The sequence below is a fragment of the Solanum dulcamara genome, chromosome 1 (assembly GCF_947179165.1).
Source record: "Solanum dulcamara chromosome 1, daSolDulc1.2, whole genome shotgun sequence".
Classification (NCBI taxonomy): Eukaryota; Viridiplantae; Streptophyta; class Magnoliopsida; order Solanales; family Solanaceae; genus Solanum; species Solanum dulcamara.
Window position 1 is genome coordinate 81,588,216 of NC_077237.1, and position 24,823 is coordinate 81,613,038.

A 24,823-nucleotide genomic window follows, 5' to 3' on the forward strand; every position below is an offset into this window, starting at 1 on the left:
ACCACTGCACCACCGGCTAAAGGCAATCAGAGGGGCACAACTTTTGGTATGGGCGGAGGTACAAACCGCCTATATGCCATAGGTAGTCGCCAAGATTAGGAGAACTCTCCAAACGTCGTGACGGGTATGATACGAGTCTCTTCTCTTGACTGTTATATTTTGATGGATCCGGGTGCCACGCTATCTTTTGTGACTCCTTACGTGGCAAGTAAATTCAATATAATTCCTGAATGTCTTTATGAGCCCTTTCGCGTAGCTACTCCTGTCGGTGATTCTGTCGTAGCTGAGAAACTCTATAGAGATTGCACTGTGTCAATCTATCATAGGGATACCTTGACTGACTTAGTTGAGTTGACATGGTCGATTTTGATGTGATCCTTGGCATGGACTGGCTTTATGTCTGTTATGCCTCTATTGACTATAGGACTCAGATTGTTAAGTTCAAATTTCCTAATGAGGCAGTCATAGAGTGGAAGGGTAGTCCTGTCGTACCTAAGGGTAAGTTTATTTCATACCTTAGGGCCAGAAAGCTAATCTCAAAAGGGTGTATTTATCACATTATCCGAGTGAAAGATGAAAAGGTTGAGTCTCCATCCCTTGAGTCAGTTCCGATTGTCAATGAGTATCCCGAAGTCTTTCCTGAAGACCTACCTAGAGTCCTTCCTGATAGAGAGATCGACTTTGGGATTGATATTCTTCCTGATACCTAGCCTATCTCTATCCCTCCATATAGAATGGCTCCGGCTGAGTTGAAAGAGTTGAAAGAACAGTTGAAGGACTTGTTAGATAAGGGATTTATTAGGCCAAGTATCTCACCATGGGGTGCTTCCATCCTATTCGTGCGAAAGAAAGATGGGTCCCTTAGAATGTGTATTAATTACAGGCAGCTAAACAAGGTCACCATAAAGAACAAATACCCTTTCCCTAGGATAGATGATTTATTTGACAAACTTCAGGGTGCCACCTGTTTCTCAAAGATAGACCTAAGATCGGGCTACCATCAGTTGAAGGTGAGGGAGTGTGATATCCCAAAGACAGTTTTTCGGATCCGTTATGGCCACTTTGAATTCTTAGTTATGTCCTTTGGGTTGACTAATGCCCCCGCAACTTTTATGGATCTCATGAACTGAGTATTTAAACCATATCTTGATATATTTGTGATTGTATTCATAGATGATATTTTGGTTTACTCTAAGAATGAGGAGGAGCACGCCTATCATCTTAGAGTCATCTTGCAAACTTTGAAAGACTAGGTATTGTATGCAAAGTTCTCCAAATGTGAATTTTGGCTTACGTCAGTGGCTTTTCTAGGCCACATTGTATCTAGAGATGGTATTCGGGTTGATGCTCAGAAGATTGAAGCAGTGAAAAATTAGCCCCGACCCACATCCCCGACAGAGATCAGAAGCTTCTTGGGTTTGGCCGGCTATTATCAAAAGTTTGTAGAGGAATTCTCATCCATATCATCACCATTGACCAAGCTGACTCAAAAGAAGGCTAAGTTCCAATGGTCCGATGTTGGTGAGGAGAGTTTCTAGAAATTGAAGACCAAGCTAACCACTACTCTTGTTCTAACTTTGCTCGATGGAACAAAGGGTTTTGTGATCTATTGTGATGCATCTAGGATCGGTTTGGGATGTGTGTTGATGCAGAAAGGGAAGGTGATAGCCTATGCTTCGAGACAGCTTAAGGTTCATGAGAGGAATTACCCAACTCATGACCTTGAGCTGGCAGCTATGGTATTTGCTCTTAAAATTTGGTGCTACTATTTGTATGGAGTGCATGTTGACGTGTTCACTGATCATAAGAGTTTGCAAAACATCTTCAGCCAGAAAGAACTCAACCTAAGACAAAGGAGATAGCTTGAGCTACTCAAGGACTATGATATGAGCATCCTCTACCATTTAGGTAAAGCTAATATTGTTACTGATGCTTTTAGCAGGTTCTCTATGGGTAGCACTGCCCATGTGGAGGAGGGAAGGAGAGAATTGGCGAAGGTGGTACATAGATTAGCCCGATTGGGAGTTCGTCTTGAAAAGAACAATGAAGGTGGAGTTAATGTTCAGGATGGGTCTGCATCCTCACTTGTGGCAGAGGTAAAGGAAAAACAAGATCAGGATCCCATCCTTCTCCAATTGAAGGAAGTTGTTCACAAACAAGAGGTGATGATTTTTACCAAAGGGGGAGATGGTGTGTTAAGGTACCAACATAGATTGTGTGTACCTGATATCGATGATGTTTGAGAGAGAATTATGGTCGAAGCGCATAGTTCTAGATATTCTATTCATCTTGGCTCTACAAAAATGTATCATGACTTGAGGGAAATCTATTGGTGGAGTGGGATGAAGAGATATATTGCAAAATTGGTTTCCAAGTGCCCGAATTGCCAACAAGTGAAAGCTGAACATCAAAGACCATATGGTTTAGCTCAAAATATAGAAATTTTGGAATGGAAGTGGGAGATGATCAACATGGACTTTATTATAGGTTTGCCGAGGTCCCAAAAGCAACATGATTTAATTTGGGTGATTGTGGATAGAATGAGAAAATTAGCTCACTTCCTGACAGTTAAGACTACTGACACCGCAGGAGATTATGCAAAATTATATATACAGGAGATCATCAGATTGCATGAGGTCCCCTTGTCTATCATCTCAGACAAAGGAGCTCAATTCACTTCCCAATTTTGGAAATCCTTTTAGAAGGGACTGGGTTCGAAGGTGAACTTGAGTACGGCCTTTCATCCCCAAATAGATGGCCAAGCAGAGTGCACCATCCAGATATTGGAGGATATGTTGAGGGCATGTGTGCTTGACTTCAAAGGAAATTGGGATGATCACTTATCTTTCATAGAGTTCGCATATAATAATAGCTATCATGCAAGCATTCAAATGGCTCCTTATGAAGCTTTGTATGGGAGGAGGTGTAAATCGCCAATTGGATAGTTTGAAGTTGGCGAAGTTGAGTTGATTAGGCCTGATTTTGTTCACCAATCCATGGAGAAGGTGAGAGTTATTCAATATAGGCTAAAGACGGCCCAAAGCCGCCAAAAATCTTACACCGATGTGAGGAGGAGAGACTTAGAGTTTGAGTGGGTGATTGGGTATACTTGAAGGTGTCACCCATGAAGGGTGTCATGAGGTTTGGAAAGAAGGATAAGCTTAGTCCTCGATACATCGGTCCTTATCAGATTGCGAGGCAAATCAAAAGTATCGCCTATGAGTTAGAGTTACCCTCGGAGCTAGCCGCCATCCATCCAGTATTCCACGTCTCGATGTTGAAGAAATGCTTGGGATATCCCTTATTGGTAGTCCCCATTGATAGTATTGGAGTTAAGGATAGCTTGTTCTATGAAGAGGTTCCGATCCAAATTCTTGATCGCCAAATTTGCAAATTGAGGAACAAAGAGATTGCCTCAGTCAAAGTTTTGTGGAGGAATCAATTTGTCGAGGAAGCCACATGGGAGGTAGAGGAAAATATGAAATCTAAATATCTGCTTCTATTCGTGCCTACCGATGAGAATGTTGAAGGTAATGTCCATTTTCTTGACTTGAATTCGTTTGTGCATTTTGAGTTTGGATAGTGATTATTTTGAGAATTTGACTGGTTGTATGACTGAATTCTGATTGTGATTTATACCCCGAGTCCACCCTTGGTTCACTCGTCATTCGAGGATGAATGATCCCAAGGGGGAGATAATGTAACACCCCCCAAAATTCTTCATTAGGATTCGAACCCATCTTCGTATATGTGTAGGATCGAACCCGACTATTGTGAAGTGTGTGCATGAGTTAGGATGAGTTCCCAAGTAATTGAAGAGCGTTAGAGGTGATATGGGTCATGAAGGACCCCTAGGACCAAGCTAAGTCCAAGAATTCGGCGTGGCTAAGTTTTAGAATGAGTTTGTGTAAGAGGTCAACTTCTAATGACCCTATCTTTTGAAAGACAATGATTTGGGTGGACCATGAGCTATTAAATTAAATGTCATCAAGTCATCTTTCCAATGCCACCAAGATCGTAATTTTTGGAGTTCGGAGTCAAAGGTTATGACTATCCTAAGACAAACTAGCACGGCAGGAATTTCAGGCCTGGGTTGCAACTGCTGGAAATTTGGGCTTGGAGCCACAGTGGCACGACGCGCCACTATCGCGCTAGGAACATGCCTCAGTAGTTTGGTCCTTGGCGCGATGCACCACTACGAGATGTGCAGGGTTTTCAAGCCTATTTTCCAGAACCCAGAAAACTTGAGCTTGGCGTTGTAAGGGCGCGATGCGCCACTATCGCGCCATAAAATAGCCTCAGTAGTTTGATCCTTGGCACGATGCGCCACTAGCAGATGTGTAGGTTGTAAGCCTATTCGACTTGGCGCCGTAGTGGCGCGATGCACCACTATCGCACCAGTAGCGTTTTTATCCTGTTTTTCAGATTTTTGGAGAAAGGGCAATTTGGGAATTTTCCCAAATTATATATGTATCTGCCTTGGGACATTTTGGGTACCATTTTCAGTCCCTCTCTCTCTCTCTAAAAGCCCTAACATTTCCCTCTCTTCTTCTTCTTCTTCTTCTTCTTCTTCTTTTTCTCCAAATCCTTCTCCAACAAAGAGTGCCTTTAAGAGCTTCAAGATTTCAAGTTTTTCATTGAAGACCCAACAACAAGGTTTCTTTAGAATCTACTCTAAGGTATGTAAGGCTATGCAAAGCTTGGGTTGAGTCTACCCATGTGCCCTATATCTTCTTTGAGATTTATTGTCTATAAGAATGAAGTTTATTAGTAGAGTTAGGTCCAAATAGGTCCTTTTCATCTAATACCCTAATTTCTATTATGTTGATGTTGTGGAGTCAAGAAAGTGATGTGCTTCATGTTGATTATGATAAAGAATGTCAATTTTCTTACATATGTTGTTTATTATTGAATTGTTGATTTAAAACCTTGGAGTTTTAATGAGTCCTAAGGACGTGATAAATGAGAAGAGGAATGGTTGAATATGTTTGTAGGTTGTCATAAATGCATATCTAAGTTATACTTGATTGAGTTGATTTGAGGATAGAGTTGATGATGTTGGCAAGGTTCTAAATGAGACTAGCCTTGATGACGTGTTTGAGTTGATTGGATGGAGTTTTATGAGCATGGAGTCATGGGAGGAGTATTGAGCACCGAATTGGGTAAGAGTATTGTCCATACCCGAATCCCATAAACTACACCACCAACGTAGGGAGGGATGGAATCATTAAAGTCGGATGCTTCCCGTGGGATCGAACCATTAAAGTCGGATGTTTCCCATTTTTTTGTCCTGAAATAATAGGACTTGACTGATCGATGGAATCCATGATTGGTTGAATTGTTCATACCCTGTCAGGGTATGAATGGATGTGGCAACAACGTCGGCTTATTGTACTATCACTAGCTTATAAGTGATAGTTGTCGGATAAGAGAAACTCCCATGTAGGTCTTGATAGTACTCTGAGTCGGATTTAGTTGAGTGGCATGTGATTTGGCCCCGTCTAAACCATTTCTCGTTAGACTTAGGACACTTGATTGAGTTGTTTTCTTCTTTCTGAGTTGAGATTTCCGAGTTGGTTTGACCCTTTTCTGATGTTGTATTATTCTGCCATTTTACATACTCGTATATTCCATGTACTGACGCCATTTAGCCTGCATTGTTTCATGATGCAGAGACAGGTACAAGAGATTATCAAATGGCGCACCGTTGAAGATCTACTCACTCCCAGCTAGTTGGTGAGTCCTCCTAGTTTCTGGAGGATGCCGATATCTTCTTTACAACTTTGTTTTGTTTTCTTTATTTTGACGGATGGTAGCCATGGGCTTGTCATTGGCACCTCCTAAATTGTTGATAGAGGCTTCATAGACCAGAGTGTGAGAAGGTTGGATTATTATTTCGAATAGTTTTATTTTACTTGTTTGTCGATTTGATAGTGTTTGGCCTTCGGCCCCTATAATATGAACAGTATGCCTATGATTAAGTCTTTCACTAAGAGAATGTGAACGAATGAAGGTGTGACTGGACCAGGTGGTTTGCTTGAAGGCCAGAAATGGCTTTCGAGTGCCGATCGCGCCTAGGGTACCCTCCCGGGGCGTGATACAGAGGTTCCGAGTTTGATACCCCATAGCGTTGCAGCGTGAAGAGGGACTAAGGTGTGAACTGGCTGACCCTAGCATAGATAATACCTGAATATGTGGGCCCTGAAAAGAGGGTCATCACAAATGTCACGATTCGAACCTAGAGCCTAGACATGACACGGCGAATGAGACACCCGGAGATACCTCACCCAAGCCTCTTAGAATTCATTAAGCATTTCATTGGTAATAATAAACAATAATAAGCGGAAATAAAAAAAATATTTTCCATTTGTGTCCAAACATACCTCTACTAATAGACTTGACGGGGGCTAAGACATGTCCCTAGCTCACTTTTAAAATAAGTGTCAAGATATGCCTTAATAAAAGTCTTACTATTATACATAAAATAAGCTTAGAATAAAAGGGGTATTGTTCCTGAACCATGGGAACTCACCACAAGCAATCTTCAAACTAATCCGAGCTAGCCACGTGGAGGAGATCAAGGAGGAGCACTGGTCCCTACATGCTGATATCATATAGGCAAAAGTATGTGTTAGTACTTTGAATGTACTAGGTATGTAAGTATGCAATGCAATATATCATTATACAATAAAGTGATACAATGGACCATGCTAGAACCTGGTATTCATTTGAAATACCATTTAGAGTTATGAAGCTTAGTCAATGAAAAATGGATGCCATTATGTATCATAAAAGAAACTTAAACATTTTAGAGGTACTCATGAGTCATCATAAGAAATCATATGCTTGTAAAGTATCATAAATTATAAATAAGTATACCATAAACCTTTTGAAAGAAATCTTTAGCTTTGTGAGAGAATATACTTTACTTTGTGATAGATATAGTAGACATCATATGAAATATTTAAAACATTAAAAAAGGGACCTTGTACTTTTGTGAGAGTGTCCGTTAACTGACATAAACCATGTGAGCAATAACATGGAGTCTCGATGTTATCCCTACATTGGAGGAAAGGGAGAGAATACTTGCCAATGTAGACTCCTATATGCCTAAGTGGATCCACTAAGCTATTGTGTAAACTGGGTACTCACCTCTAGTTCTTAGACTCGGATACTCACCACTAAGCCTTGATATTTTGGGTACTCGCCTCTTAGAGATTGGGTATTCTCCTCTATCTCCTTTATACCTACGGTGGCACGTAGTTTTAGGATGTGGGTATTCGCCTCTAGTCCAGTTCGGTGCTAGGTAAGATCTCAGCAGAATAATATTTAAGTATCATAATAATATAAGCATTGTATAACCTTAGACATTAAATCATCATCGGTGGAATGGCTCATTAAAACATTTTATTTGATTCAAATATGTGAGAATTGTCCTTTTCACATTGAATCATTTCTTTGGCTAAAATCCCTTTCATCATCATTCAATCATTTCACAAGACTCCCTTAAACATAGGCATTTGCTTCATAAACTTTCATTTGGAGTTAAACTTCATTTCAATTTTACTTTATCATAGGAAACTAGGTGGGTTCATTTTATAAACACCTTCAAATACATTTAAAGAATACTTGTATGCATGAGAGTGATATATACACATCAAATCAAACATCTTAAAAATAACCCACCACATGCACTTTAAAACTACCTTCCAAACCTCTATATAAAAACCTTGACAAACCATCCATTTCATATAAATAAGAATCAACATAAGTCAATATAGGTAAATAAACTTCAAATATTCAAGAATCTATATATTTGGAATCGTAGTATGAAAATTCATAAAAACTCATCACTTGAAATTAAGAGTCAATATCCATCAATATATATAAAGAAACTTCAAATATATCATAATCTATGCATTTCAAGAAATCATGTAAAAGTCCATAAGATTTCATCATTTTGAATGGAAATACTAGATTGAGAAAACTTTTGGGCTCCATGGGTGGAAGGACCCATGGATGAAAACCCACATACCTTGGAGAACAATTCCCAAATACAAGCTTAAGAGTAATGGAGACTTGAAGAACCTTGAATGGAACCCTAGATTTTCTTCTTGAAACCCTTGGGAGAACTTTAAGAGGAGAGGATTTAGTGTTTTAGTCTAGTTGTGAGAAAATGAGAGAGTTAGAAGGTTTAGGATCTTTAGATAGGGTCAATTCAGTCCCCAAAATGACATCACTTTGGTTTAAAACACAAGTAAAGACTAAAATGACCTTAAAATCTGGAAAATGGGCATAAACCCTGTAGGCACGATAGATGGTGCATCGCGCCAGCACCCAAACTACTGAGGCTAGTTTCGAGCGCTATAGTGGCGCGGCCTGAAATTCTTGCAGTGATAGTTTGTAGTAAAAGGGTCATCAGTTTTGACTCGGAATTCCAACAATTGCAATCTTGGTGGCGTTGGAAAGAAGACTCAAATACCTTTAATTTGATAGGTTATGGTCCACCCAATTCATTATATTCTAGGAGATATTGTCATTTAAAGTTGACCCTTATATGAACTTATTCGGAAACTTAATCGATAAAAGTTCTTTGGAATCGGCTTGGTGTTAGAGATCCCTTATGACCCCTAAACACATCCAACACACTTCAAATACTTAGAAATTGATGTTAACTCATATATACAATTAACAGTAGATGAGTTCGACCCTATACGCCTAAAAAGAATGGTTCGAATCTTGGTATAGAAATACTTGGGGTGTTACAATCATAGTGCATTGCATTGCATTGATACCTGTGATAAATGTTCTATCTGTTTAATTATGATATTGAACTGTAATTATGTGTTTACTATATTCACGTCGTTTTATATAAATTTGCGGCAACACAGCCAGAGTGGGACTTTTCTGTGTGCAGGTGAAAGCGTTCCTTAGTTTATTTGGTAGTTTTTGATTAGTTCCTTATACTCAGTCCGTTAAACCTACTGAGTATATGTGGATTATACTCACTCTTTCTTCTGTGTCCTTTTTTGATGTAGATACTGGTCAAGGTACGCAGCACGGTAGTTGATTCTCGCAGATTCATCATCATCGGATCAGTAGTAATCTTGGGATCCAGATCACCGCTAGTCCATCTTTCATTTACAGTCTTTTCTATATACCAAGACTTAAACTGTGTATTCAGATTCATATTTTTACTTCGATGCTATTAAAACTTATGACACTAGGTTTTGGGATATTATTGTTGTTGTCTTCTATTTCGCGTTTATTTCTGGCCTGCCCAACCCTTCTTTGCTTGATCTACTCATGTATAGAAGCTTGAAGTTGGATCAATTACAAAAAGCACATGTGATAAAAATTGAAGTCAAGTGGCTTACTAGCTAAAATATAATATCAATATATATATATATATATATATATATATATATATAATGAATCTAAGAGAAAATAAAAAGAGCTATATCACAAATGAATGAATGATAAGGTAAAGAAAAGGGCATGCGCAACAATAATTTTGGACATGATTAGACTTGCTTATGGAAGATCAATCTTTCCAATCCAAAAGCAAAGGAAAAGGAAAAAGAACTCTGTGAATTATATGTGTGTTCCATATCCTATATATTCTGGTACATCTTTTTTTCTTAGTTGCTTATTGATATTACCTTTCTTTCTTAAGTAGGGAATGCCATGTTGCAAGGAATTGGAAAGAAAAGGAAGCAAACCAGAAGTTTAAGATAGACAAAGACAAATGAAAAAAAGGGAAAGAGATCATAGAGAAGTGGAAGTGTACTAAGTTTGAAAAGTACTTTGCCTAACAAATTGTATATATATTATATATATAGTGCACCGTGCTGCCCTTTTTTATATATATTTTTCTAGTAATAATACTAATGTAAACAACATTATCCTCTGTTTGCTTCTTTTTTCTTTAAGTTGTAGGTGTATCAAGGTTGAATAATAATTTTGGCTGTTAAGAGTAGTACTACAAAATTAGTAGTGTGGGGGTGACAAATGGCAAGTCAAAGATGTAGGTGAGTGAAATCTTGATTGTATTTTTCAACTTGGTAATACTTTGAGAAAGAAGTAAAAGGCCATATGCCTTTAAATTTCAAAGTTTTTGAATCTTTTTACTGGTTCTTTTGTATTAGGTACATCCAACAATTATTTTATCTATAATGAAACACACCAATTCACTATGTAAATGAGATTTGCTCAAGTGGCTGACCACCTTTGTCATCAAGGCATCAATCAATGCGTTGAGGGATAGAGTCACGCTGGAGGGTAAGTGGAAGCACTATTGATCCTCCTTGAAAATAATAATTATTTTGAATTAGTGAAAGATAATTTTGTTGCTAAACAATAAAAGTCCGTCGTTAATCTTATTTAAGGATGGATTCCCGATGAATGATAAAATAATATTGTTAATTATGGACTATTTAGTAACAGATTAACGAAGAATTTCATACCTAATTCATATTTTTTATATGAGTCAAAAATTGAAATGCAATGAATAACGATGGGTTATTATGCAATTTATCCATTGAAGCTCTAGTTGGAATACATCAAGAGAATCCTGGATTGGACTATTTACCAATTGGGCCATTTTGAACGCAACATTATAATTGGGTTATCTTACACAAATGTATCGCGCAACAAGATTATTGTTTAGTTAAATGATCGCATGTATATATAATGTATTATATTATATTATATGCACAATATATAATCATATATATATGATGTATAATATGTATAAGAGATGTATATGCATATATATTGCAATATATTGTATCTATATTATATACATAGCGTATAAACAATGTATCCACACTCTTATACACAAAATCAAATGTTATCCATGTTATCTTCTTCATCAACTATTCAGCTGCTCGAATCGGTTGAAAACATTTCCAATCGCCAATATCTCCCTTAGTAGATCTCCAAATTTACAATAACTCCACAAGGAAGAGATCAATTCTTGGTTGCTAGTGGCTGATTCTCTAATTTATGTAAGTATGAAAAAAATGTTCCATATGTAAATTCTAAGTTTCCTCCTCACCCACCCAACGTCCCCATCTTCGATTTCCGTCGGTTAATGTTGGTGTTAATCAAACAATACAACTTCACTAGTTCTTGAGATTGATTATTTTATAAGCCGTGTTTATAATTATAACTTTCAAACAATATCTTTATTTCTTTTTTAAATTTCGAATCTAGTTAAACGAATTCACATACATTAAAATAGAGGAAGTAAAAAAGGTATGTAGCAATATAACACTAGTATCACATGGAACAAATAAAGCATGCATGGTCATACGATACATTATTTATTTATTTTATTTTATTTTCATCTACAAAACATAGCATGCATAAGCACTAAGGCCCTGCATTACATAGCTCTTACATTATTTAATTTGAAATAGTCTCATAAGGTTTTGAAGATTACACGATTGACATCCCGATTCTCTTTTCATTTTTGAACACAAATGCCTTTGCATTCTCTGTGAGAACCAAACGGTTAAATCCATTTTCGGAAGCAATGCCAACATTTTGGCAAGTAAGTTTATTTCCTTGGGGACAAAACACTAGCTTATACGTCGAGTCACCGAGTGACCTAATCTGAAATTGGACGTTCATGTTCCTGGAACGACCTGTGCTTATAGGGTATTTCTCCGCGGGTTCAGGAAAGTTGTCGACCTTCCACATGGCATAGTCAGAACAAGTCGGAGAATCAAGATAGAATTTGATGTGTACGGTAGACTTCTCAGTAATGATATCATGTTTGGGATGATTAGGTATGATGTAGACTGCTTTACCTGTTATGACATAATATAATTAAAAATGATTAAATGGTGCTTTTATATTTGACATAATCACGTAATTCAATAGTATTTTATGATTTTAATTAGTTTATGAAAGAAATGATTTTTTTAGAAGCTATAGTCTAAATTAAAACAAGTTTGGTATATATAGCTTATTTTTTCAAGCTTCTCATGAAAGTTCAATACAAGTTGTATTTTTAAAAAAGAATATTCAAGTGATTAACACAACCCATCAGCTATATTAAAAAAAGAGAAAAGTATATAACTATTCCAATAAATAAGTGATTTTGACTTTTTCTCTTTATATATATAATAGGTGGAATGATTTGAAAGGTCCTTCTATTTATAGTTTCTTAAGAATCGTGAATAATCAATAATTGACAAATATTATTGGACGGAGAAAGTAGTATACATAACAACTGATATAGTACGAAGGGAGTGCAATTGGACAATACCATCATCAAGGTCATTTCGGGATTGCACCACCGATGTGGGACAGTTGTTCTGATCTTGATTTCCGAGATTAGCAAGCTTAACGCCTCCGCCGCCAGCTCCCCATGTAGCCGAAACTATAAAGTACCTTGAGTTTTTGTTTAGGGGATTACCCTCTGTGTCTTTTATAGTTGGAAATTCTTTATTTGGTGTATCAGTGGTACAAGTGGCTACGGTAGACAAGAAAAGAAATGCAAGTGATAAAAAGAGTACGATGATCTTCATCCTTAATTTTTATATTTTTTGGTTTATTTCTTACTATGTAGGTTGTATGAATTTTTTGTTAATTTGGATGATGAATTTATAGAGAAGATGTGACTTGATATTCATGTCGTTTCTTTCTTCTTTTCTAAGTTAATATATTTGCATAATTGCATCTAATTTCATGATCAGCCTAAAAATATTTTTTTTTAAATAGTAATTGGCATTAAAATAAATATTATATTTATCTAAATGATAAGAATTTTATATAGGTGGTTACAAAATATTTTAAAAAATGTTAACCTCTTTTTAAATATTTTTAGGCTCTCTTCGAAAGATAAATGCTTGTATTTAGATATATAGATATAAATATCGTGTTAATTAATAATAAATATATATAAAAAGAATAAAATAATATGTCTATATTATATTATTAAGTACAATATTTTTAAAGAACAACGTAAATATTTTAAAATAAAAAATTAATAATGACAATGTTAAGTCTAAATAATGAATAATATTACATTAATATTTTACAACAAATTTTAACGGCTCATAATGTACATTATATTAGACTTACTTCAACCGCATAAAAAAAAATAATGACAATGTTAAGTCTAAATAATGAATAATATTAAATTAATATTTTACAACAAATTTTAACGGCTCATATTGTACATTATATTAGAATTATTTCAACCGCATAAAAAATTAATGATGACAATTTTATGTCTAAATAATGAATAATATTAAATTAATATTTTACAACAAATTTTAACGGCTCATAATATACATTATATTAGACTTATTTCAACCGCATAAAAAATTAATAATGACAATGTTAAGTCTAAATAATGAATAATATTAAATTAATATTTTACAACAAATTTTAACGGCTCATATTGTACATTATATTAGACTTATCTCAACCGCTGATATATTAGCCAAAGGCTCATGAAACGCATTTGACAGTACGTAATTGAGACTTGATATTTATCCACGTGACTTAGTTCAACTCTTGTCCAGAGTTTGTTGAGTTACATTTTGTGATAAGATTGTTGTATCCTGGAGGAGACAAATCAAGAGGACTACTGCTGGACCAGTGAAAAGATTTGCTGTAGTGAGCTTGAATCTCTTTAAAGAGAACGAGATATTTGTGCCTCAGCCTTAAGATACTTTATGCTCTTCATTTTATTTTTCAGTTATAATTTTACAATCTTGTAATTTCACCAACAATTTTAAGGAGAATTCAAAATGGCTACAATTGAAAAATACGCGAATATCAAGATGGAAGATCTTAACAAATCATTTCGATTCAATGGTAATCGTTTCAAGAGATGGAAGGATAAAGTACTTTTCTACTTAAGTCTTCTCAATGTTTCTTATGTGTTAACTGAGAAGAATCCTAATAAAATTGACAGACTCTCAATAGATAATGATGAACTTATTTCTCATCAAGAGAAAGTGGAAAAGTATAATGATGATTCCTACAAGTGTCGGTATTATATTCCTAATTGTCTATCTGGTAATTTTTATGATTATTATGATAGAACTTACTCAAGTGCAAAGAATATTTGAAAAGTATTGCAGAGTAAACATGATACCAAAGAAGCTGGAGTGAAAAAATATGCTTCTAGCTGATTTTTTTCGTTTTCAAATGGTGGATAACAAATCAGTGGAAGACCACCTTCTTGGAAGGAATTTCAAAAAACTATGCGCTACAAACAAAATGAAATCTCTTTTGAGACGCTGATAATGAAAATTCGCATGGAAGAGGAGGAAAGGGACCAAGATACACTTTTACAAAAAGTAGAGAGCAACATCACAACGAAGGTAAATTTAGTTACTTCAAATAATGCTACTCTTAAATCTAACAAAAATCCTCTTTGATGCATAAAAAAAAAAATTCAAGAAAAATAATGGTAAATCTCCCAAGAAAAATGATGATAGACATAACCAAGCACAAAATCAACAAGTTCAAGATAAGAGAGCGTGCTTTGTCTGTGGAAAAAGTGGACATATTGCTTGATTTTGCAAATTCTGAAAAATGTGGGCCTACACGTCACGCAAATGTTATCGAAGAGCCTTTTGTGGCGGTGATTACAAACATAAATATGATTGAGAATGTTGATGGATGGTGGGCTAATTTTGGTGCAAACCGTCATGTCTGTTATGACAGATTGGTTTAAAAAATATACTCCTTTTGGAGAGCCTAAAACCATCATGCTTGGTTATTCTCACACTACTCAAGTGCTTAGAACGGGAGATGTTGAATTGTGTTATACCTCTGGAAGGATATTAACTTTGAAATATGTACTGTATACTCCTTGAATGAGAAAAAATTTAATGTCTAGTTTTCTTCTAAATAAAACAGGCTTCAAACAGATTATTGAATATGATCAATATGTAATTGTGAAAAATGATATTTTTGTGGAAAAGGGATATGCTTGTGATGAGATATTTAAATTGAATGTTGAAATGAATAAAGTTTCTAATTCTGTTTATATGCTTTCTTCTACTAATTTTTAGCATGCTCGTTTGTGTCATGTTAATGATCTTTATGTGGGAATCATGAGTTATTTAGGATTAATCCCAATGATTAAAAAGAAATTTCAAAAGTGTAAGGCTTGTAGTAAAGCCAAAATCACTGAAAGGCCTCATTTTCAAGTTAAAAGAAAAACTTATTTATTAGAATTAACTCCCACTAATATTTGTGAACTTGGAGGTATTTTAACTCATGGAGGAAATCAATATTTTATCACTTTCATTGATGATTTTTTTAAGTTTACATATGTTTACTTAATGAGATGCTTTTGAAAATTTTAAAATCTATCTCCATGATATTGAAAATCAGTTTGGAAAGAAAATAAAACGAATTAGAAGTGATAGATGTCGTGAATATGAGTCAAATGAGTTAATTTTTTTTGTTAGATCATTGAGAATAATTCATGAAACTACTCCTCCCTATTCTCCTTCATCTAATGGTGTGGCGGAAATGAAAAATAGAACTTTAGTTGAATTGACTAATGTCATGCTTATTGAGTCAAATGCGCCTTTAAATTTTTAGGGTGAAATTATTTTGACTACTTGCTATGTGTTGAATCGTTTGCCACATAAAAAGACAAAATTGACACCTTTTGAGTTGTGAAAAATTCACAAGCCAAGTTTGAAATATCTAAGAATTTGGGGTTGTCTAACCTTGGTTATGCTTCAAATAGTACAGCCTATAGATTTGTTAATCTTGAAGATAATATTATAATAGAATCAGGTGATGCTATTTTTTATGAAAATAAATTTTCTTTTGATTCTAAAAATAGTGGAGGTCAAAGGATTGATCAAAATATTTTGTCACTGCCTTTTTTTTTTTTTTTTATGGGAACAGACCATACACGAGGCTCCCACCTCTCATGCGCGGCCAGGGGTTGAGCCGCTCACCCCCAAGCTGTATTATACATAAAAATAGAAAGATACACGGAGGGGGGCATAAACCTAACCTCCAATCCTATGGTGGTTCATAAGCCGATATTTTGTCACTGCCTAGTTCTTCTTCTTCTACTTTAAAAAATAAAAAAATTGATGATTTTGAGTTAAGAAGAAGTAAAAGAGCTAGACTAGAAAAATATTTTGGTTCTGATTTTTATGTTTTTAATGTTAGAGATGACCCTCTCACTTTACAAAAAACTTTATCTTCACATGATTCTATTTTTTTATAAAGAGGTTGAAAATGATGAAACGAAATCACTAATTTCTAATAAAACTTGGAAGTTAGTTGATTCACCACCGGGTTGTAAAGCAATTGGTTGCAAATAGGTCTTACGGAAAAAGTTGAAACCGGATGGATTAATTGATAAATATAAGGCTAGACTAGTTGCTAAAGGTTTCAGGCAACTAGAAAGCCTAGAATGTTTTGATACTTTTTCTCCGGTTATCAGAATTACATTCATTAGACTTTTAATTACTATGGCTATAATGTTTTATTTGTATATTCATCAAATGAATGTAAAAACTGTTTTTTAAATGAAGACTTTAATGAGAAAAATATATGGATCAACCCGAGTGCTTTGTTGAAGCAGGAAAGGTATGTAAACTTACTAAATTCCTATATGGCTTAAAACAGGCATCGAAACAATGGCATAAAAAGTTTGATTCCTGCGTGATTGAAAATGGTTTTAAAGCAAATGAGTGTGGTAAGTGCATATATCATAAGTCTTAAAATAATTCACATGTTATTATTTGCCTATATGTTGATGATTTATTGGTCTTTGGCTCTAACATGAATGTTATTGATGATACTAAAAATATTATTAGAAGCCATTTTGATATGAAAGATCTTGGTGAGACAAATTTTATTCTTGGAATATAAATTACTAGAACATGTGATGGAAATTTCCTTGATCAGTTACATTATGTTGAGAAAAATTTGAAAAATATAACTTTCTTGATTGGAGGCATGTTTTAACTCCTTTTGATTCAAGTGTACACTTGTTTCCTGTTCAAAGTGAAAATGATGTGATAAATCAAAAGGAATATGCTAGCCGAATTGGAAGTTTGAGATATGTGATTGATTATACTCGGCCTGATATTGCATATGGAGTAGGAGTACTTAGCAGATTTACAAGAAAGACATGTAATGAACATTGGCATGCTATAACAAGAGTTGTGAGATATTTAATTAGGATAAAAACTTGTGGTTTGTTCTATAAAAAATATCCTACTGTACTTGAAGGATTTTCTGATGCTGATTGGAACACTTTAGCAGGTGATTCCTGTTCTACCACTAGTTATATTTTTATATTCGGTGGTGGTGTTATTTGTTGGAAATATAAAAAACAAACTATAGTTGCTAAATCTACCACGAAAGTTGAACTAATTGTTTTAGCTTCAGCTAGTGAAGAAGCGAATTAGTTGAGAGATTTATTATTTCAAATAACTTATTTTGAAAAACCAATTCCTCCTATTTTAATTCATTGTGATAGCATCGCTGCAATTGGTAGAGTTCAAAACCGTTATTACAATGATAAATCCAGACCTATAAAGAGGAAACACATTAATGTAGATCGTATTTGACAAGTGGTACCATTAATATTGATTATGTCAAATCTTGTGATAATCTTGCAGATCCTCTTACTAAGGCCTTAACAAGAGAAAAGGTCAGGAACACATCGAGGTGGATGAGATTGAAACCTTTAAATCTATGAGTCATAGATTAGAAAACCCAACCTGGGGACTAGAGATCCTATAACCAGGTTCAATGGGAAAAATGAATCATATGGTGACTTATGAAAAAATGCATTATTTTTTAAAATCCCTCCCTATGATGTGAGTGCATTGTTTCTTGTAGTGAGTTATGTAGGTTGAGTTTAAAAAACTCTTAATAAAAATCTGTAGCCCGTATGGATGGAGTGTAACTTACAGGAGCACTCTCGAATGATTTCACTTATATGAGTGTGGAAATAAGCTGCTTTCTATGAGAATTGGGCTTATTCTCAAAGTCACTCATGAAACCGGGATAGCACAAGGCCGTAATATGCTGGCTATTAAAGCTCATGTCAACATATTGATTATTATGTGTGAGAAGTAATATTTTATTTCCCTTAAGCAGTCATAGTTCAAGTCTGAGACCACTATGACTCTGGAGTAAAAGTAATTGTTTCACTAAGTGAAGATTCAATGCAGAGCACACCTTAATTATACATAATATTCTTCCTTCAGCTGATAGACTTTCTTATATAATATTAAAATAAGTGAGGGATAGTTAGTGATATTTTGTATATTATTTATTTGCATTTATCCATAGTGTGTAGACGTATGCTGCACATCGACTATAGGATGCATTTGGTGTGTCATTATGGTGCATTACTCCTTTGTGCATTTGTTACATAGATTACAATTTCTTCAGTTTGTGTCCGTTGGCAGCATTGCATTTGCACGTTGGGATTTAGTTACCCCCACATTATTTCACTCCTTATTCCTTCATTATACCTTGTAACCTCTAGACCATTTATCTTCTCTATTTAATTCACTATTATCTTCCTATTCATTGCGAGGAAGACTTCCTCACCTATAAATAAAGATGATTTTCTTTTGTTTTGGACACATACGGAAATATAGAGTGCATAAAAGTTAGTCAAAAAGAGAATTCTTATTAGTTGAAGGAGGTAATTTTTTGTGAAGTTTTAGACTCAACTCTTGTTCAGAGTTTGTTGAGTTACATTTTGTGATAAGGTCATTGTATCCTGGAGGAAACAGGTCAAGAGGATTACAGCTGGACAAGTGAATATATTTGATGTAGTGGGCTTAGATCTCAATAAAAAAAGTAAAATATTCGCGCCTCAGCCTGCAAATACTTTATTTTCTTTATTTTTTTTAGTTTAATTTTTTAATCTTGAAATTTCACCAACATAGTAGTAATAGTACATATATCATTACAGTCAAGTATAAATATTAATTCTTAACTATTTTGCTCTTTTAAGATAAAAATCAATCTTAAATAATACTATTACTCTTTGGTCCAAGTTAAGTCTCAAATCCTGAGGTCAAGGTTGAGTCTCTAGTGGAGGTCAGATCCTGGATCAATCTTAAATCTTGTAACTATTTTTTGGGGTGTCAGATCGAGGTTGAAGGTCATGGAAAGGATCTCGAGTCTCAAATCTCTAGTCAGGGTCATATTGATTCCTAGGTCACTATTGAGTCTCATATCAGGGTCTCGGGTTTGTGTTGGTATCATATCTAAGGCCAAAGTTAGGTTTAGTATTTTAGGGTCGAGGCTAGGGTCTTGGGTGAAAGTTGATCTAGGGGTTTTGTGTTAGGGTTAAGTCTCGAGTGGAGGTCAGATCCTGGATCAGTCTTGATTCTTGATACTCTTTTTCTAGGTGTCGGGTCGAGGCTGAGAGCCATGGCTAGGATCTCGAGTGTCAGGTCTCCAGTTAGGGTCATATCGAGTCCAAGTTCATAGTTGAGTCTTAGATCGGGGTCTTGGGTTTGTGTCGGTTCTCATGTCTAAGGTCAAGGTTGGGTTTAGTATTCTTGGGTTGAGGCTTGGGTCCTGGGTGAAAATTGATCTAGGGTTTTGAGTCAAGGTTAAGTGTCATATCAAGGGCAAGGGTCGAGATTCAGATCCTGAGTCGAGGCTGAGAGTTAGGGCTTGGCAGAGGCGAAGATAGAAATTTGATGAAAGATGTATAAATTTTCTTCTCAATAGTGTAAAGATGTACAAAACTAAATATACACTCATAATAGTTAATGTAGAAATGAGTTGTACATAGTTGATTCTGTTAGGTTGTTAGAAAAGTTAGTTAAAGGATTGTATTTGTTAGTGAGTTAGTTACAGAATTAATTAATCACTAATTAGTTAGGATCAATGTATAAATAGGTATCCAATGCTAATAAGAAGACTAAGCCGGTCATTTCTCTCATCACTTTTTCATTCAATTTCTCTCTTTTTTCTTTCCTTCTTTAATAGCTCTCACTTAGCTAGGAAGTATAACTTTCAACATGGTATTAGAACTTGGTTTCGAATGGAGTTCTAACTAATGTAAAGGAGCAATTTGAAGCCATATCCCTTCGCACAATCGAGAATTGGAAGAACAATTGATAACCGACCTTAATCACCTTAGAAAACTCAAATTGATCAGTGAAGAAGTCAGAGAATGGCGAATGGAGCTGGAATGTCAGAAACTTCAAGTCAGGAAAGGAATGCAACAAATCTAGAGTAGATCGGGAAGTTCAGACATTCATCCCAGAAACCATTTATATCTTCATCCATCTGATACTCCAGGTAGCATTTTGATCCCTTAACAACTTACTGACATTGAAAATTGCACTGGATGGAGTAATTCCATGAAAGTAGCATTGTTAGCAAAGAATAAAATTAATTTTATTGATGGAAAATGTCATAAGTATCAGTATAAAGGAGATTTAGAATATGAATGCGATAGATGTAATACTTTTGTATTGTCATGGATCACCAACTCAATTTCGAAAGAATTAGTAAATAGCTTGATGTTTCACACAATGGACACAGTATTTGTAAGGATTTAAAGGAGAGATTTGATAAGAGAAACTTAACTAGGATATACCAACTGCATCGAGAGATCTGTACTATGAGTCAAGGCACACTTACTATCTATGAGTATTATTCTAAGCTAAGAAATCTCTGGAATGAATATGTGTCCTTGGTACCTCTACTAGCATGTGAATGTGACAAGTACAGGGTATATGCAGAATATATGGAGAGACAAAAACTTATGCAGTTCCTAATGGGATTGAATGACATCTTCGCTCAGTTGAGGAGCCAAATACTCATGACAGTCCCTAGTTCAAGCTTTAACCAAGCCTACAACATGATAATGCAAGATGAAAGCCAAATGATTCAATCTAGCCTAATATCCAATTATGTGTTGCCTATGTTGCCCTTGTAAAAACTAGATGTTAATGTTCCCACTATTTTATCCTCAGCACATAACAACAAATTCAATCAAAACACAGGATTATACTGTGATCACTGTCACTTGAGGAACCACATTAGAGTTAATTGTTACAGGTTGATTGTCTACCTTCAAAACTTCAAGTTCACAAAGAAGAGAAGTGTTGATGATAGGAGCAATAAGGGACAGACTTTTGGAAACAACAGATTACAAAATTTTAGGGGAAATGAAAGGACTCAAGATAATAATATGAACTATAATAAGACTCCTAATAGTGTGAACCTTGCTGAGAACCTAGATATTAGTAGAAATAATGTTCCAGATATATCCTCTTTTCAAACTATTCCAATTTTCACTCTTAATCAGTACAATTACTTGTTGAAGATAATTGACAAAGAATCCATATCTCAAGAAGTCATTTCTAACATGGCATGTATACACCATTCTCCTAGTTGTACATTTAATACATCTCATTGTTGTTCTGTTGCAGGTGATGATACACTTTGTTATACCCCCCAAAAAATTAATTTAAGATTCGAGTCATTCTTCTTATGCGTATATGCCCGAATTTGATGACTTCTAATTGTATATATATTTTAGGATCAATTCCTAAGTATTTAAATTATATATGAGGTGAATTGGGGTCATGAGTAACCTCTAGTACTAAGTCGAGTTGAAAGATCCTTTAACGAATGAGTTTTCGTATAAGATCATATAAGGGTCAACTTCAAATGACTATATCTCTGAAAATATTAAGAGTTAAGTGGCCCATGACCTATCAAACTAAATATCTATGTGTCCTCTTTCCAACAACATCAAGTTTTCCTCATTTAGAGTTCAGAGTAAAATGTTATGACCATTTAATGAAAGACGCTCGATCTTGGCGAATTCTGTGATAGCTCCGCGATGCGGACTCCACTGGCTAAGTCGATCAACGCCCCTTTTATTTTTTAAGGGTATTTTGTCCTATAGTCCTTTGGGGAGTTATTTTAATATTTCTAAATGAGTAGAAATCAGCTTATTAACAAGGTAAGTTCTTCTTCATAGATTTCAAGAAAATATCAAGTTAGGATTCTTTTTCAAGATTTTTTAACAAGGTAAGTCCTTCTTCATAGATTTCAAGTTTTTCATACCAAACTTCTTCATCTATTCATGAATTGCTAAGAGAAATCTTAAATCCTAACCATAGGGTTTCCAAGAAAACAAATCTAAGAATTTCAAGAAATGGTCTCTTGATTATTCTTCTTCAAGTTAAGATTTTTCATCAATATTTATGGAGCTTTTAAGGTATGTAAGGCTACCCATAACGTGGATTGAGTTCATACATGTGCCCTACATCTTCAGTTTTCTTAGTTGAGATGAGTATCAAAGTTCCATGAATCTAGTTATTGAATTATCTATCATTCCTATTGAGTTCGTATATAAATTTCCTTGTGTTAGAGATCATCAACAAGCGCACTATTGAGGATCTACTTCTCTAGTTTTGGTGAGACCTCTTTGCATTCGGAGGAGCTTCTTTATTTCCAGTCATTTCTTTATTATTTAGTAGTTCTTTAAGGTAGCTGTGGACTTATCTCGACACCTTCTTATGAGTCAGTTAGAGGCTTCATAAACAAAGTAGAGTTGGGTAGAGGGATTTAGAGTCTGTTTTAAAACATAATTTCATTATTGAGTTTATGACGTTGAGTTACATTATACTTTGAGTAGTTTTAATTGATTATTTATTTATTGATGATAACATTTTCTAAATGCCCACTTGAGTTAATTGTCTATTGAATATAGTCTTCTGCTGAGCAATTGAATGAGTGATCAGGATAAGTGGTTCGCTTGGGAGCCAACTATGGTCTTCGAGTGCCAGCCACGCCTAGGGTACCCTCTCAGGGCATGACAAAGTTGGTATCAGAGCACAGAGTTCAAGTGTCCTAGGGTGTCTATGAAGCTGTGTCAGTAGGATCTTGTTTATAGTTGTGATGGCCCTACTTCTATAAATTAGGGACTATTGACATTTAAGAAAAGTTTTCATTCTTTTAAATTCTAGATTGTGCAATAGTGTGGTTCTCTAAGGGACTAATTCAGATTCGTGCATTGCTCAAATCTGTTTGATTACCCCTCATACTCAAGGTGGCTGGAACAGTAAAGCTCAGACCCTTATTGATGAGTTATTTTCAGATAAAGTATTCAGAGATTAAAGACACTACACCAGGCTTGAAAGGAGTTGACTAGTGTACACAAGTCTATTGATTTGAAAGAATGCACCCTCTTTCATATGAATCGTGCATTAATCCAGAGAAAGATGTATTCCCATACTCTTTTCTCTAAAACCTTGCTTCAGATGTTATCCTTAAGAGAAAAGTTATGTCTTTAAATAATTAGTTTCACTATCCGATGAAATATGATTTAAGGCATGGTAAGCTATGATTCGTAGAATGATCCTAGAGCTTAAAAGATGAAGTTAGAGGAGTAAAAACCAAATAGTGAGAACAATGGTTAATTGAGGACTATACCTAGAGTTAGGTATCTATAAGGTAAGTGATGGGTTTATAAGTTAAGTCTCTTTTGTTTTGATCAAAGAGTAGTAAGTATCGTGTAGCTTTCATGATAGAAGGTAGATGAAGAGTTGTTAGTTAGGATGAGTTAACGTGCACTTCAACCTAGATGGAAGTTTTATGTTGAGATGTCATTATGTTAGTCAAGACCAAGTATAGGTTGAACGGAAGAGAGGGGTAGTTATGAGTTGATTGATCTAACCTAGGCTTATGATTTTGAAGGAAAAGCCCCAGGATATTCATAGAGTTATGAGCCTAATTAAGCAAAAAAGTGTAATGAATGTTCCCAGATTAGACTTTCTTGAACGAATCATGCTTATGACCTTTTTGCTCTAAACTTTTTAGTGATTCTTCCTTTTCAGTCTGGATATCAATATTGATGATAATAGATGAGTTGCAGAAGATGAGAAATAATGTGTGTTCCTTATTATGTTAGTTGTGGTGTGCTTATTCCATTTAATGTTGTAGATGTGGAGGAAGAGCGAGATGGGATCTTGTTAGGTGAAATAGATAGGTAAGAGTATTTTGGTATACCTCTACATAAAAATTAATACACTTGATGGTTTAGAGATGTTAAGATTGGCGTGAGAATTCTTAAGAGATGTTGAATTCAAAGAATTTATAAAGTGGTTAGATTGATAGGCTTGCATGTGTGGTGGTCATTATATGAGTGATTGCAGCAGGCTAGTAATGTCCTCTTGTAAAGTTTTTAAGTAAGTGTATTGGGATGGTTATAGAACTAGGATTGAATGTGGTAATGATGGCATGTGGATGAATACACGATGAATTAGATGCTTCTTGATTTTGACTCGAGGTTGGTTGAATGTAATGGAAAGGAGTAGTACTCTTGAGATGAGGTTCTCTATAGAGGTATAATACATAAATCTTGTGGTATAGATTAACATAATTATATTATATGTAGTACCCTATGATTTAGCATTAGGCTTGAACATAATAAGAGCATGCAGTTAGACTTGGATTCCTAGGCCTTGGTGAAAGTAGTCATATGTATCCTTATGGGAGTTATGAGTTGTAGCCGAGAAAGAGTTGTGTGTAGAAAGAAGAGTATTTAAGTTATAAAGCTATCGGTCATGTTACTTAATTCATAGTGTCCATACTCTTATATCAGACTCATAAGCCTCTTTTTCGAAGATATGAGAAATTTTGATGAAAACGTTTGAGATTATAGATCTCCTCTCGTTTTAGATTCAGTATCTATTCATTCCTCCAAGTGTCAATTATGAAGGTAATGTTCCTATTCCTATCTATGAGTTAATACCTTCTTGAGTTTGAGTAATTGAGTGAGTTATTCAAGAGCCTGAGTCTTTGAGTTTTT

The 24,823-nt window shown here is 35.0% G+C and overlaps 1 protein-coding gene across 1 annotated transcript; it reads right to left on the minus strand.

The window, feature by feature from the left end:
- Positions 1 to 11,283: 11,283 nt before the first annotated feature.
- LOC129889557 (latex serine proteinase inhibitor-like) lies at positions 11,284 to 12,580 on the minus strand. The gene is made up of 2 exons (XM_055964919.1): positions 12,278 to 12,580; positions 11,284 to 11,816 (listed from the first exon to the last, which is right to left on the minus strand). Exons 1-2 carry the CDS (start codon positions 12,537 to 12,539, stop codon positions 11,443 to 11,445), a joined length of 636 nt encoding a protein of 211 aa, XP_055820894.1. The 5' UTR covers positions 12,540 to 12,580; the 3' UTR covers positions 11,284 to 11,442.
- Between the last annotated feature and the right edge of the window lie 12,243 nt (positions 12,581 to 24,823).

What these genes read in the sequence shown, in the direction of transcription:
- LOC129889557 (XM_055964919.1), bottom strand. Translation starts at nt 12,539, where the DNA reads ATGAAGATCATCGTACTCTTTTTATCACTTGCATTTCTTTTCTTGTCT. An exon ending in CCGAAATGACCTTGATGATG is followed by an intron (nt 11,817 to 12,277) that starts GTATTGTCCAAT and finishes ATGTCATAACAG; the next exon opens with GTAAAGCAGTCTACATCATA.